Below are 14676 nucleotides of genomic sequence, written 5' to 3'. Positions count from 1 at the left end.
GTGTAATCCTTTTGCCACCACTTGCTTACACAAATAATCAAGGAAACAAAATGGCTGCCGAGCTTGGCTGGGTGGGGGAGGGCGGAACCCGGAGTGGCCTCTAACGGCTGCTAGAGGGAGCCACGCAGGTGCACCAGGTATTTGTGGGGAGTTGGCAGGAGCAGCCCTGCCCATTGCGGAGAGACGGCGCCTGCGCACGGGCTGTAGGCGGGAGACTCGTTTTCTGGCAGGAGAGGCCTTTGGGCCCAAGATTGAAGCTGGAGGGGATGGAACCTGCCGAGACTCCTCTGAGCCCCCAACAGGTAACAGGGCTGCAGGGTTGTTGCCTTCCATAGGCCAGGATGGGGATTGTGGACCCTAGGGCAGAGAAGTCGCGGAGGAGAAGACCCACAGCGCTTGCCATGCACCTCCCTATCAAATCCCAGTCCCCCATACCCATTGTATCCCATACTGCCCATAACCACACACCAGCCTCACCCTATGACCCATCGTATCCCATGCCTCCCTCGCCCACGGCATCTCAGTTCATGAACCCTGGCCACTGCAACTGGATGTGCCTCTCTGACCTGAAACACCTCAGGCCTCCTGCATGGTCTGCTGTGCTTCAAGCCTCCCTGATTCACCAGGCCCAGTCCTCTGAATGATCACATATCTGATACATTGCTCTCCGCCGCCCACAATTTGGGGCATCCCTGCCCCCATGCAGCTTCTCACTGACCCATTGGTCACTGAGGTGGAATTTTTCCTCTTTGCCACACTGCTCAATTTGTGTTTATAATGTAGGGATTTAAAGGCACACATTTGTAGGCATGTATTTTCAAATGTGCCCACTAATGTTGGGTCCCTCTATTTGTGGGCATCCAACTTGAACCTCTCCTGGCCTGATTTTCAGAGATGCTGAGCACTCACAGTTCCAATAGAAATCAGTTGGAATTGTCTCCAGAGGGGTCCCCAAAAACTGACCACCTGAAATTATGGAAATTTTAGTCTTTATTGATAAGGATACTGGCTAGACACACCTATATTAAGAATATGCCTTACCTGAGTTAATACTAACATATTCAGCTGGAACTGAAAGTACTAAAAATATAACCTACTTTTCATTATGCTGTTCGCATTCTTTGTTTATTTTACTGACCTCAGATAGTGAAAAGAAGCTGGTTTTCTTTTTTTACTATGTATTTACATATTTTATTACTTAACAATGAGTGAAGTGAACAATTAACTACAGTTTGTACAGCACCTAACACAATGGGGTCTCGGCCCCGTGACGGGGGCTCCTAAGTGCTACTGTAATACACATAATAAATAAAGATAATAATCAAGAGAAACAGACACCTGATTCTAGAGGATGTCTTCATACATAAAGGAGAGAGAAGTGAGAGTGTTTCTCTACTTTCATAGTTAAAGTACATACATGTCAAATGTGTCTACTTAGGAGAAAAAGTCTCTATTTTTACCAGAGACACAACAAGTATGATAGATGTGAATGGCTTTTTTAAAGACATTTAAACAAGTCCATGCTGCTAAGGAATTTGCAACTTACAAGGCATAATTCTGCTCCCATTGAAGTCAGTAGCAAAATAATAATAATAATTAAAAACACCTAGCTCTTATATTGTATTTTTCATCAGTACATCTCAAAGTAGGTCAGTATTATTATCCCTGTTTTACAGATGGGGAAACTGAGCCACAGAGCAGCAAAGTGACTTGCTCAAGATGATCCAGTGGCCAGGCTAGGAATAGAAACCAGGTGTCCTGAGTCCCAGTCCAATACTCTTTCCGCTTGCCCATATTACCTCCCAAAAGTTGACGTGATCACAGCCTGAGGTGGCACAACGCCAAAACTCTCATTGCTCTCAGTGGGAGCAGGGTTGGGCCCTAAATTAGACCATGGTAAGAGATGACAGACAAAGTCTGGGGGACATGAGAAGGATGGGGTTTATAAAACAGCAAAACAGTATGAGATACGCTTTGTTATGTACAAGTCTTGGTTGCTTTACTGTTTTATTTATTTATTTTGGATATGCTATTAATATACTTACAGCCTGAAGGAGTAAAATCCACCAGTCAGGCAGGAGTGGTGGAGAAGAAATGACTCCTGGCCCAGTATTAGTCAACCAATGAGCTCATGGCTTCAGGAGGTATTTAAAGAAGAATGTGGTTGCATGGGGCCAGCTTTTCAAGTGAGCTCAGCAGCCAGTCATTTTTTTCAAAAGAGCTCAGCAGGTTGGGTGCAAGGCGCATCCTGAGCTCTTTTGAAAATCTAACCACAAGCATCACTCTGTGAGCTGCTGGGTGCTGAGCATGTCGGAACATTTGGCCCCATTTGTGAGCGCGTAACTCTGTTGAAAATCTCACCCAAAGTGCCTAGGATCAAGAGGACTATTCCAGGAATAAAAGCCAGTGTGAGAAAGGACAGAGAGTTAGCTATGGGAGAAAGAGACCAGGGGAAGAAGATGCATTAATCTGGCAGAGTGTAGGGTGCAACTGAAATCTGTCGTAGATGTAACCAAAAGCTGGAAAGCATGGATGGTAAATCAAAACACTTACCGAATAAAGTAATTCATGATGATTGCTCCCTCAGAGAACACATCTTCAGCAAGCTCTTGTGCGTGCTTGAATCTAAAAACCATTAAGCCCAGTCATTACTGTTGTTTTTTATTTACTCTCATCCCCATCATAGGTGCCGACTCCGTGGGTGCTCTGCCCTGCCCCCTACCCCAGCTCACCTCTACCTCCGCTCCGCCTCTGCCTCCTCCCCTGAGCGCGCCGCCGAGTCCTGCTTCTCCCCGCTTCTTCCCAGCACTTGCGCCGTGAAACAGCTGTTTTGCACGGCAAGCGGTGGGAGGGAGGAGGAGGAGGAGGAACGCGGCGCGCTCGGGGAAGAGGCGGGGCCGGGGTGGGGATTTGGGGAGGGGTACAATGGGGCAGGGAGGGGGCGGAGTTGGGGCGGGGCTGGGGCCAGGGGGGCGCAAGCACCCACCGGCGCTAAAGAAAGTTGGCGCCTGTGATCCCTATATACTATATTACTTCACCTTCTTGTTCCCCTGCACTGGCAAAATTCTGTTTCCAACATACCAGGGCAACATTTAAATCCAGTTATGTTTTCACAGATTTTTGTTAATTTCATGAACATATTTCTATTAGGTTTAATAACCCTTGTTTTTCTCCTGGAAACATGTTGGGGCTAGACTACTTTGAAACATCGTTCAGTTATATATCAAGTTTACTTTCTTCAACTTGAAGGCAGGTTTTCACTCTTTCCCCTATAGGTGGCTCTGTGGAGTAGCATTTAAAATTCATTTTACATTTAAACTAGGGTAATCCATTTGTGTAATAGACCTGCAGGATCGGTCAACGCTACGCACGGCTCATGCGGTGCCTCATGGTCTCAGACACTATCCGATGGTCCAGGGACCTCTACACCGAACACATCACCAGCCACCAACAGTACCAGGAGGCGTGAGCCAGAGCGACATCGAGCATCGACTACGAGAAAGGGACTGAGAGACTTTTTCCGTTGGACCATATGAACCAGAACCATAAGATCACTGAACATTAAATCTCACCAAATGAGGGTCAATCCATCCTCATCATCGTATCCACTCATTATACTCCACACCCGAACATAGCCATTATATGAACAATATGCTCTCATATCTCAATGTCTGTACTTTGACCTGTTAACCTTTTACCCCCAATCGGGGATATTGCAGATTATGTAATCCTTACGCCATCCGATCTTAAACCGAACTTCGCACCCTTTGATAATCCGTATGTTATTCCCTGATAACCGGAAACTCCTACGCTTAAACTCTGTACCGTTCACTTTTTTTTTTTTGTAAACATCATCCTAATAAATTTTTTAAATCAGATTGATGGACTACATGACATAAAATGCCTACTATCACTCCATATTTAGACAGGACCTTTCATTCAGAAGAACTGGTCCCCAAGGTGCTTTTTAAACGGCTAGGGATCAGTTCATCACATACCACTAAAACAACACAAATAATAAAATAAAATAAATAATAATAACACCTAGCTCTTAATCACTACAGAAGTTGGATTTCTGAATTCTTTTTATTGATTTTACTTTATTCAGGTTTAAATCTAGTTACAGAGTTAACAGTGAAAGAAAACAGAAATGAAGGTGTGCTGGTAGAACTACAGCCCAGAACATATTCTTCCTGTGAAACTATTTGTGGGGCTGGGGAATGGGAAAACCCAGTGAGGGTCCCCTCATGGAGTTTTTCTTGGGTCGTCCTTTTGGGGGCAAGGGCCGTGGTAATAGGTCCCCTCCAGATTCCCAGGAGAGTAGGGCCTTCTGTGCTGGAAGCTTTGTGACCCTGCACCAGCTCTGGGATACCCCTTAGTCTCCCTTCTGAAACCTTTGGAGACAGGCTGTCATTGTCCAAGGGACACACCTTTTAAGGGGTGTTTCCCCACTGCAGAGAGGGTCACAGAAGAGTTAAGGCATCCCCAGGCTGTATTAGTGCTCTTTTGCTTCTCTTTGGGACTGGTGGGACATGCATCCCTCATGGTTCCCCCTCACAATACTTTCTTCCAGCTGCAGATCCCTCTCTCTGCAGAGTGGGCTTTGGGGAGTTAGGGGGGATGAGATGGGAAGAGTGCCAGGGAGGCAACCAACATCTTTCCTTTGTCCAGGAAGTGGGGACCATGCAAAAGAGCTATTCCACCAAACCACTCACTCATAGGATACAGGAGTCTGTAGGCAAAATGTGATTTATTTTTCAGGCTGTGAACAAAAATTTAGATGTCCCTGCATACAATATTAAACATGCTAAGGAAGGTGCTAGCTGTAAGGGGAGCTCTATACCAGGCCCTGACCCTCAGGTGGCTAGCTTCATATCTCTTTTCATTAGCCAGCTTGTTCTCCATAGCACTTAGATATCAGCTAACTCTCTTAGTGTCAGGTTTACTCCTTTTATATATAGAAGCCTTTCTCCACATAGTCTTCTTATTGCTGCTGGCCCTTTAAGTTGCAGATAAGGCTGCAGCTGCAGCCCTATGGTGCTCATTTTCGAGGCAATCAGCTTGCAGGTTACATCTCTTTCTCCTCTCTATGGTAAGCATTTGATTCTTCTTTCTTAATTTTTGCTTTCTAGCTTTGCTAAGGGCCTGCTCCTTTCTGGGGTGGTTTTTAAGCCACTTGGCTTTTTAACCAGAGCTTTAATAGTCTCCTCAAACTCTGTGTATGTGAGACCAATGCTGAACTAGTTTGTTTGCTTCATCCTGAGTCCTGTAATGCCAGCTGCTGGGCTATTGTTCCCTTGCAAGCTAGCTACCCAATAACAGCTGCTAAAGCAACAAGCTGCCTAGATAGGACCTACTACAGGGGTGGCCAAACTGTGGCTTACAAGCCACATGTGGCTTTTTTACTGTTAAAGTGTGGCTTGCAAGCCCCCCATGTGCCCCGCATTCTCTGCCTACCAGATTGGGTAGGGGGAGCTCAGGACAGGACCTCTGCCTTGCAGTGGGGTGGTGGGGTAAGGGCTTCTGTCCAGCAGGGAGGGGGGGTCTAGGGGCTTCAGCCCTGTGGGGTGCACCTGCCAGGGCTTGGGGTTTCAGCAGGAGTGGAGCTGAAGCCCCGAGCCCCAGCAGATGTGACCCGGCTCTCAAACTTCTGCAGATTGTTGTGTGCGGCTCGGAGGTCCAGTTTGGCCACCCCTGGCCTATTGTGACTAAGAGGAGTGGTGTTGCTCACAGCCCCTCATCTCTGCTATATGTGAGGGTTGATTGGCCTGGGGCTGTCCATCTTCACTCAGGGCTTGCTTCCTTTGCTTGCTTCCTCATCATTCCTGTATTTGTGAATGGGGACTGGGGATGGGGGGTAGTAAGTCAGCTTGCTTTCTGCACTTCATCTCACACATACAGTCAGTGTCTTCTGCCTGCTTGTCCCACTCTTAGGCAGCAACATTCAAAACTTGACTTTGCCTTGCAGGCTGGGGACTCGCTCCCACGGCACTGTTCTGTTGGAGTCCCTGGATCCTGGCTGTTATGATGTCTTTGCTTAAGCTGGTTAGCTGCTGTTTTGCTGAGGGTAGATTTTGTACAAATTTAGGACAGGAAATGGAGCATGAATATTCCACATCCCTTTTGCAAGTATCTATAGAATATGTGTTTTTAAAGTATTTTTAATGATCGCTGTGCTGGTGAAAGGTATCCGAGGGAATGAAGCCTTGGAAGCTGTAATAAGCTATCTACAGAGCATACAGCACGGGCAGTGGTGATGTCTGCTTCCCCACGCTAACCTGATGATTGGCCTCTGCTCTGCAGGGACTGCTTTAGGAGATGGCTGTCCTGGCTTTGCTGAGTCTGCCAGTTTTATGGTTTTCCTCCTGCCTACTAGAAACTGGCTGGCAACCTGCCGTCTCCTTTCTTATAGCCACCGAGCATCCATCAGATAGTAACCACTTTTGGTCACTAATGATCTGGGCTGGGTTCTAAACCACAGCCTAGTGTTGATCTGTCCTATGGCCTTTCTAAGCTTCAGACTTTCCAAAAGGAGATTATTTTAGCTAGCAGTGTTGCAAGCTATACTCTGAAAGACCTCACTGTAATGAATACACACAAGGGAGCTGAGTTAAGATTGCTGCGAGAACCTCTTAATTTTAATTGTACAAATGGTCAGGAAATTCAGGCTCCTCATGTTGCACTAACAAGTTTTTCGGGGTGATATGTAGACAATAGCCGTGGTGAATCCCAGCTGTTTAGAATGAAGGTTGCACGCACGTGGGACATTTTGAGAAAACACACTTCTCTTCTCATCCACCCCGTGCTTCTCATTACATCTCATCAGGGAGGTGAGAGCATCTCATCTTTCTCTCTCCCGTGGTGGAGAAGGTTGGTGTCTATTGCTCTGTGACAGGTGTTCCTATTACTGGAGGGCACACAGCAGCTGCCCTGGTGGCTGCGTGTTCCCCCTATTCTGTCTCATTGCAAAGGGAGAGCTCCTGTGATTGTCACTTGGCCCTCTCTGCTTGAGCTCAAGAGCACTGAACATGAGTGCTTTTCCCTCAAAGCAGGCAGAGTAAGGAGTGCTCCTGTGATTGGTGCCATGCTCATCCTTAGGCAACCCCAGCAGAGAGTAGTATGGTGCTGATCAGTGGGCTTACCCCCCCCCCACTCCCCAAAGTGAGCTGATGAGCAGATCAAGGTGCCTTACTCATGGCAGCTCCATTTGTTAAAAATGGGATAGTGCAGGGGTGACCAAACCGCGGCGCGTGAGCCACATGTGGCTCTTTTACAGTTAAAGTGCGGCTCACAGACCTTCCCCCCATTCTCCACCTACCAGGTAGGGGTGTGTGTGTCTGTGTGTCTGTGTGTGTGTGTGTAAAACTCGGGGTTTCTGCCCTGTGGGAGGGTAGTGGAGCTAGGGGCTTCTGTCAGAAACAACTGGTGCCTGCTGGGGAGGGGGCACAATTTAAAGGTTTGCCCCCTCCCAACAGCTTGAGTCACGTCCCCTTAGGCATGCCCCCCTCTTACCCTCAGTGGCCCCTCCCTGCAGCTCCCAGGTATTAGTTCTGTGTGGAGAGGCAGCAGCAAACAGCTGGGAGCTGCAGGGAGAGGCCCCTGCTTTAGCTCTGCAAGGAGAGGCAGCAGCAAAAGCAGTAGCTCTCCCTGCAGCTCCCAGCTGTTTGCCACTGCCTCTCCCCATGGCCGCAGCGCCCAGCTTGCTGGCTCCAGCAACTGCCGCACAGGGAGGGGGCCTGGCAGCACCATGTGACCGAGTGGGGCCAACAAACCCTGGCAAAAATCTGGGAGGGTATGTGACCCCATGTGGTCCCCACGTGTCGCCTCTGGCTTCTGCCCAGTGGGGAGGAGGTTTTCAGGGCTTCAGCCCCATGGAGCAAGCCTGCCGGGGCTTGAGCAGGAGCAAGGCTGAAGCCCCGAGCCCCGGCAGGCATGCCCCGGCTCTCGAATTTCTGAAGACTGTCATATGCAGTTTGGAGGGTCAATAAGTTTGGCCACCCAGTGATAGTGTCGTGTCTTTTTTTTACGGGCATTATTGGATATTACAGGCAGTGTGGTTAAGTGGTTAGGGGCCTGGACTGGGACTCGAGACTTGGGTTTTATTCCTGGCTTTGCCACTGGTCTGCTGGGCAAGTCACTTTGCCTCTCTGTCTGTTTTCCCACCTGTGAATAGTGCTAATGCTATGGATCACCTTTGTAAAATACTATGAGATCTACTGATGAAAAGCTCTATATATGAGTAAAGTATTAATAATAATACAATTTGACATTTCTGAAGTGCTGTGTTTATGTACATGTGTATGGACAGTTAATAATTAAGATTGGCATCAGTAAAACCAGATCTCTCTCTCTCTCTCTCTCTTTTTTTTTTTAAAGGATTCCTTTGTAGTTTATTTTTTAATAATTTGCTTTGAGATTGTCAGTTTAATGGTGGTTAAAATAACATTTATGACTGCCTTTTGATTGTTTGCAAAACACTGATGTCCGGGTTGAGGGACATTTGGGAATAAAACCTTAATGTTTATAATATAATTGACATTGAAAAATGTCATTCATTAGTTAAGAATCAATAAGTGGGAAATGTTTCCCCATCATTCATCCTGTTAAATGTAGCCCTTTAAGATTTTATTTATAAAGCCTGCAAACTTTTATTCCAACACCTTTCCCCTCCATTATCAAACTACATGGTATGCTTGCTTGCTTGGTTCACAGGAAATCCATGAAGTGGATCATGGTCTTATCCGCCAGTTGCTTGCAGATTCAGAGGAGACTCTTGGTGCATGTACTGAGAAAATGCAGGCCCCCGCTCCATATAACTGGAGTGCTGACTGGAGCTTTTGGGTAACTCGATTGTTTTTTCTCTTAATTAATTGTTATAAATTCTAACGCCCGAAAGGACCATTGTGATCATCTAGTCTGACCTCCTGTATAAAGCAGGCCATAGAACTTCCCCAAAGTAATTCCTAGAGCAGATCTTTTAGAAAAAAAACATCCAGTCTTGATCTAAAAATGATCAGTGATGGAGAATCCACTAAGATCCTTGGTAAATTGTTCCAATGGTCAATTACCCTCACTGTTAAAAAGTTATGCCTTATTTATATATAAACTATAAGTGCTTTTTATGCAAATTTCATCATAGCCTTTAATTAATACAGCCTCCCAGCCCATTCTGGGAGGTAGGTAACTTATCGTTATCACTTTACTGCAGGATAAATGGAGACACAAGGAAGTGAGGTTATTTACCCTATGCCGTGTATCAGGTCAGTGGCAGATCTGGATATAGAACCCTGGAGTCTTGACTCCCAGTTCCTTGGTTGGGTCATTAGATCATACCTCGTCCCTTTTTTATGCTTGTAGAAATTTATTGTTGCTACTTTTTCTCTGTAAAGGCTGAATTTCAATCACTATGAGAACGTAGCATGATCTGATGACACTTTTATATTTCACCACAAAATGAATATTACGCACCTCCTTTTTGGAAAATGTGTCCAGGCTTGGTATGCGTCTGCATAAGAGAAAGAGCTACTGCAGACTCAAGCTGTGTGAAGGCATCTATTTTGCCACACCTGTACAGATGACTTAACGCTGAAAGGAGTGAAGGGCCATTGGTTATAGAGTTTAAGGCCAGAAGGGATCACTGGACCATTTAGTCTGACCTCCTGTATATCACAGGCCACCAACGCCACCCAACCCGTGCACACTAAACCCAACAACTGAAATAAGACTAATGTATTACAGCACATAGGAGACTAGACTAGTATGTGCCACAGGCAGAGAACAGGAGAGACCAAGGTGCACCAGTGCCCAAGGCCCCCACAATGGCAGGCAAATGATTAAGTGAGATATACCTGGATAATCCTGGCAAGTGACCTGCACCCCCATGCTGCAGAGGAAGGTGAAAAAACCCAAAGGTCCCTGCCAATCTGACCTGGGGGAAAATTCCTTCCTGACCTAACATGGTGATCAGTTAGACCCTGAGCAGCTGAACAAGAACTAGCCAGCCAAGCCCCTGAGAGAGAGAATACTTAGCACACCTCAGAGCGGGCAATAAGAATCATTCATTTAAATCCTTCGCCCATTACTTGCTGAAGATTTCTTTGAAATAGCACCAGAGAGGCCTAGGAAGGGCCACATATAATGTGTCTAGAACTGGTGTTCCTGTTCAACACGAAGGAGTGGGGAACATGCACTGTGCCCAGCCAAAGTTAGATTATGAGGAAAATATCCTGACCAAGGGGCTAAGGTTCTCACTCCAGAACTCAGTCATTGCAAAGTAACTCATGCTCCACCCCATGTGGCATTGGAGCCTGAGTGGTAAATAATCACAATGCTGCAGCTATAGGTTTGGGAGCATTAACTGTAACAGCTCTGGTGGCAGTCATGTGAGGCGAGTAAAGAGTATTAATCACATTTTTCAGATGAGAGGAGTGAGTCAGAGAAGTTAAGTGACTTGCCTAAGGTCACGCAGTGAGTCAGTGAATCAGTGGAATAACCAGGAATACAAGTCAGCAGTTTGATTCCCAGTCGCATGCTCATATCTCTAGCATATGTCTTTCTTTTCCCACTCCCCACCTCTCTCTCTCTCTCAAGCTGGAATGTGATATTTTAAATAATCAAAGCATTGACTTTGAAATAAAAACCTCCTGGAAACTTAAACCTATTAGGGTTGACTCCGCCCTTCCCTCTGCTGAAGCAAACGGAATGTTATGTTTTGTACTGTGTATCTGATGAAACCTTGCAAAGTCAAAATGCATCATAGAGTTCCATGTTTATCCTATCTGTTACTCCAGATCAAATTTGTTCAGTTTAAAAGTAAACCTGTTTTTCTGTCAGCCCTGCAAACATACACTAGGATCTGAGATTCACATTTATTTCTTTTCTTTTCACATGTTCTCACCCATGTTAAAGATCCTACAGGCAAATATTCTGCCTGCTTAGCTACATCTGTGTACCTGAATTAAGGGCTAATCGAGTTACGCAGATGTAATAGCTGTTAACTACGTTTTGTTTACGGGGCTAAATGAGGTTGCACATGTGTCATTGTGTAATTCAGCCTACACAACTGTTGTTGTTGATAATTCACAGAAAGAAAAAACCCAGTTTGACTCTCAGATCTTGGGGGCAGTTTGATGGTCTGGCACTTAGAAAAAGACATCTGAGTTTTACTTGTAAGCTTGGCAAATCTGAGCTGAAGACATTGAGTTACAAGTTTGTACAGCGCCTAACACAATGGGATCCTGGCCCTTGACTTCCAGGTGCCATGGTAATACAATGAATAATAAATACAGCACCTCACCATGCCACTATCACAGTCACCTCTTCAGGCAGAATTGCACTTTTAGGATCCTGTGGCATTTTGCCTAAAGGTAGAAGCTAGGCCCAAATTTTCCCTCCTGCCCATTTTTGTACAGTGTGTCATTCATCCATGGAGTGCTGCAGTCTGCCTCAGAAATGGTTAAATTTCAGTAGTGCTGTCTGTGTGTAGTTTGTCAAGTGTTTGGGATTCTTTGCTGTGATGAAGGATGCTATGTAGGTATTCTAATATATTATGTTTCTCTGTATTATCTAGTGAAATAAAATAACACTTTTTTGTGATTGCTATTTCCTGAACTCCTGGATGTATTTAAGCCTGTAATTCACGTTTACCTGTTTATATAAGTATTTTCCTGTATTTAAAACAGGGGACTTGTATAATAGTTCCATATACTTGGCCATTGAAAGGCACCACTGTGGTCTGAAAAGCAATACCTATGCTGCAGGAGCCAGATGCTGTCATAGACTATCTCAAAAAAGCCTCCCAATTATTTGCTTAAAAAAAAGAAAAACCCATAATTTAAAAATGGGAAGTAAATCTTTCACCTGCTTGTTAGGGGCTGTGGTAATGAGATGTTTATTTTCCAAGTTTAAAGGTGACAGCATAATTAGTGGGGATTGAATGAAGAAGCAGCAGGAGGCATAAAGAATGATGTCATGAGCCACGTCAGACAATAGCATTCCTGTGCTAAAATGAAATCATTAGACTCCCCTGCCATTAAAATGGTGTTACGTCATTTTCTGCCTCTATCCCAGGGAATGAAAATCACATGTTTCACTAATGTCTTGCCTGGTTGGCTATCAGCTGTTGGATATAAACTGGTTCTTATAGCTCCCGTGAATCATAATAGATGTGTAGGTGATAACACAGCAAACGATGTGTGCCATTACATAAAGCATATGTCAGTAACATTCAGTCAAAGATGATGTAGCTTTCTATGACAGGTATAGACTTTTAGTAGGCTCCTTCCCACTCTTTTAGCCAATAGAAAAGCTGGGAAATTGCAATAAACACGGGGCTACTCCATAAACATTAGCATACACAACACTGCACAGATGTCAGCTCTGCTAACTGGAATATTTGCTGCACAAAACTGTACTTTGCTGACTAGCCACTGACTTGTTCCAAAGGCTTTTCTACTTTTCTTCTCCAGGTAAGTACAAGGATTTCCTTGAGGATGAAAACCAGGCACTTCTCTATAAAATCCTGATTGGTCTGATTTTCAAATCTGCAGTGTCCATTGACTTGAGTGGGCGTTGGGGATGCTCAGCACCTCTGAAAGTCAGGCCAGAGGTGACTGCCATTTTACAGAGACATTGTGATCTAGTGGAATGAGCACAGGATTGGGAGTCAGGAACTCCTGGGTTCGGCTCCTTGTTCTGACACTGGGTGATTCTGGGAAGGTCACTTAATGCCCCTATACCAATTTTCCCCCACTCGTCCCCCAGTCTCTAAAATGAGGATAAATACTTACCAGCCCTACTTCACACAGGTGTTGTGAGAATTAATTGGTTAGGGCCTGATCACCTTACTAATGTAAGTAGTTCTCATGTGCGTAGACTTCTCACATGTATAAAAGTTTTCAGGACTGGGTCCTTAATGTCTGTACTGCTCTTTGAATGTGTAAATCATTTCTTAAATGCCTAGTATTATTTTATTGCTACAGAATTTTAATAGCAGCGTTTCAGTTCACTCAAATGCGTTTTTACTAGAGATGGGGGGAAAAGCAGGGGTGCTTTAGATTTGGAGGTTGTAGAGTACCATTTTTATCAGAATTTCTAATCTAAAGCTTGTGTGTGCTTCTGGATAACTGGTTCTGGTTGGGTATAATCTAATATTCAAATATAAATGGGCAAAAACAGAGGGGCATTGAACATAGCAGTTATATCTGGGAGCTCTGTCCCAAGATTCTCTACTTTTTATCTTTTTTATTATCTTCCAACAATATAATTACGTTCAATTTCCTGGGGTGAGGAAACGTATAAAAACCTAACACCTCACTTAATTAAGGGGATTTCAAAACAGTGAAAAAACTAGTCAAAAGGACCTTCAAGTCAAAAGTAAGGAAGTTAAAATTCTTAGACTCAGTATGGGGTTGTGTCCTAAAGCATCCCAGAAAGGGTGTAGCCCTCTAAATTGAAAAGGTCAGCAAGAAAAAAATTCAGTCTTGCTAAATGTCAAGGTTCAGGAAGTTATTTGAACCAAACCAGGTATCTTTCATCAAATGGAAATCCAGTCCTAATTAAGCCAATAGAAAAGAATATATGCTATGGCAGGGGTTCTCAAACCGGGGGTCGAGACCCCTCAGGGGGTCGCGAGGTTATTACATGGGGGGTTGCGAGCTGTCAGCCTCCACCGCAAACCCCGCTTTGCCTCCAGCATTTATAATGGTGTTAAATATATTAAAAAGTGTTTTTAATGTATAAGGGGGGGTCACACTCAGAGGCTTGCTGTGTGAAAGGGGTCACCAGTATGAAAGCTTGAGACACTGTACTATGGCAAGTAACATGTCCATTGGAAATGAGGAGCGCTAAGAGGGAATTTGAAGAGCCAGTAGCCAAAGCCATTAAAACAAATAACGCAAAATGTCAAGTATACGTATAGTTTAAAGAAGAGATAAGAAGGGACAGAACAGAGATATACAGGATAATGAATGACACAGTGAATGTAAACTGTGTGCTTCTATTTACCCTTTCTCATGATATAAGAACAAGGGGATGTTCAGTGAAATCGAAAGGGAATACATTTAAAGCTAATACATTAAAATGCATAATTATCCCGTGGAACTTATTGCCACAAGATATTAAGTAGGCCAAGAGGAGAGCAGAATTAAAGGATTTGATATTTATATGGATAATGGGCGCACCCATAGTTACATTAGACCGGATTAATTTATTGAAGGGATATAGAATGTTATGCTTTGGGGCATGAGCCAACCATTAACTGACAGGGGTTAGGAAAAAACTTCGCCATGGGTAGAGTATTCTATAGTTGTTCACTGTGGCATTTCTTGCACCTTCCTTTGAAGACTGATACTGTTCACTCAGAGACTGCACTCAATCTGATCTGGTATGGCAATCCCCATATAGGGAGCATGTAGCATTATAGCCTAACAGTTGCTTCCTCTTACATGTTATTTACTCAGTATTTTATATTTTCCTAGGCATTTGCGGAGAGTTGAAAGCAAAGAGATTTGCTTGGATTGTGTTGAGGTACCTCCATTAGTGGACTGATGGTTGTTTGTCATATTACAGCAAGTTACTTTAGCCTGATTTTTTTATTTTTAATTGTATGATATAATATTTAAAAAAGGAAGTGGGGAGGGGTAGAGGACCACATGGATGGTATATGGATCCAGAGAG

General features: G+C 44.6%; 1 protein-coding gene across 1 annotated transcript in view; it reads left to right on the top strand.

The window, feature by feature from the left end:
• Positions 1–266: 266 nt before the first annotated feature.
• The window catches only part of GRAMD1C (GRAM domain containing 1C), an 89857-nt gene continuing 75447 nt past the window's right edge, over positions 267–14676 (top strand). Inside the window, 2 exon segments of the mRNA XM_029912774.1 lie at positions 267–302; positions 8713–8841. Coding sequence (XP_029768634.1) covers positions 267–302; positions 8713–8841 — 165 coding nt within the window.

Source organism: Terrapene carolina, unplaced genomic scaffold (genome assembly GCF_002925995.2).
Source record: "Terrapene carolina triunguis isolate 2854851 unplaced genomic scaffold, T_m_triunguis-2.0 Scaffold242, whole genome shotgun sequence".
NCBI classification, from domain to species: Eukaryota; Metazoa; Chordata; order Testudines; family Emydidae; genus Terrapene; species Terrapene triunguis.
The sequence above is the reverse complement of the archived record's forward strand: the minus strand, read 5'-3'. Positions and strand labels throughout refer to the sequence as shown.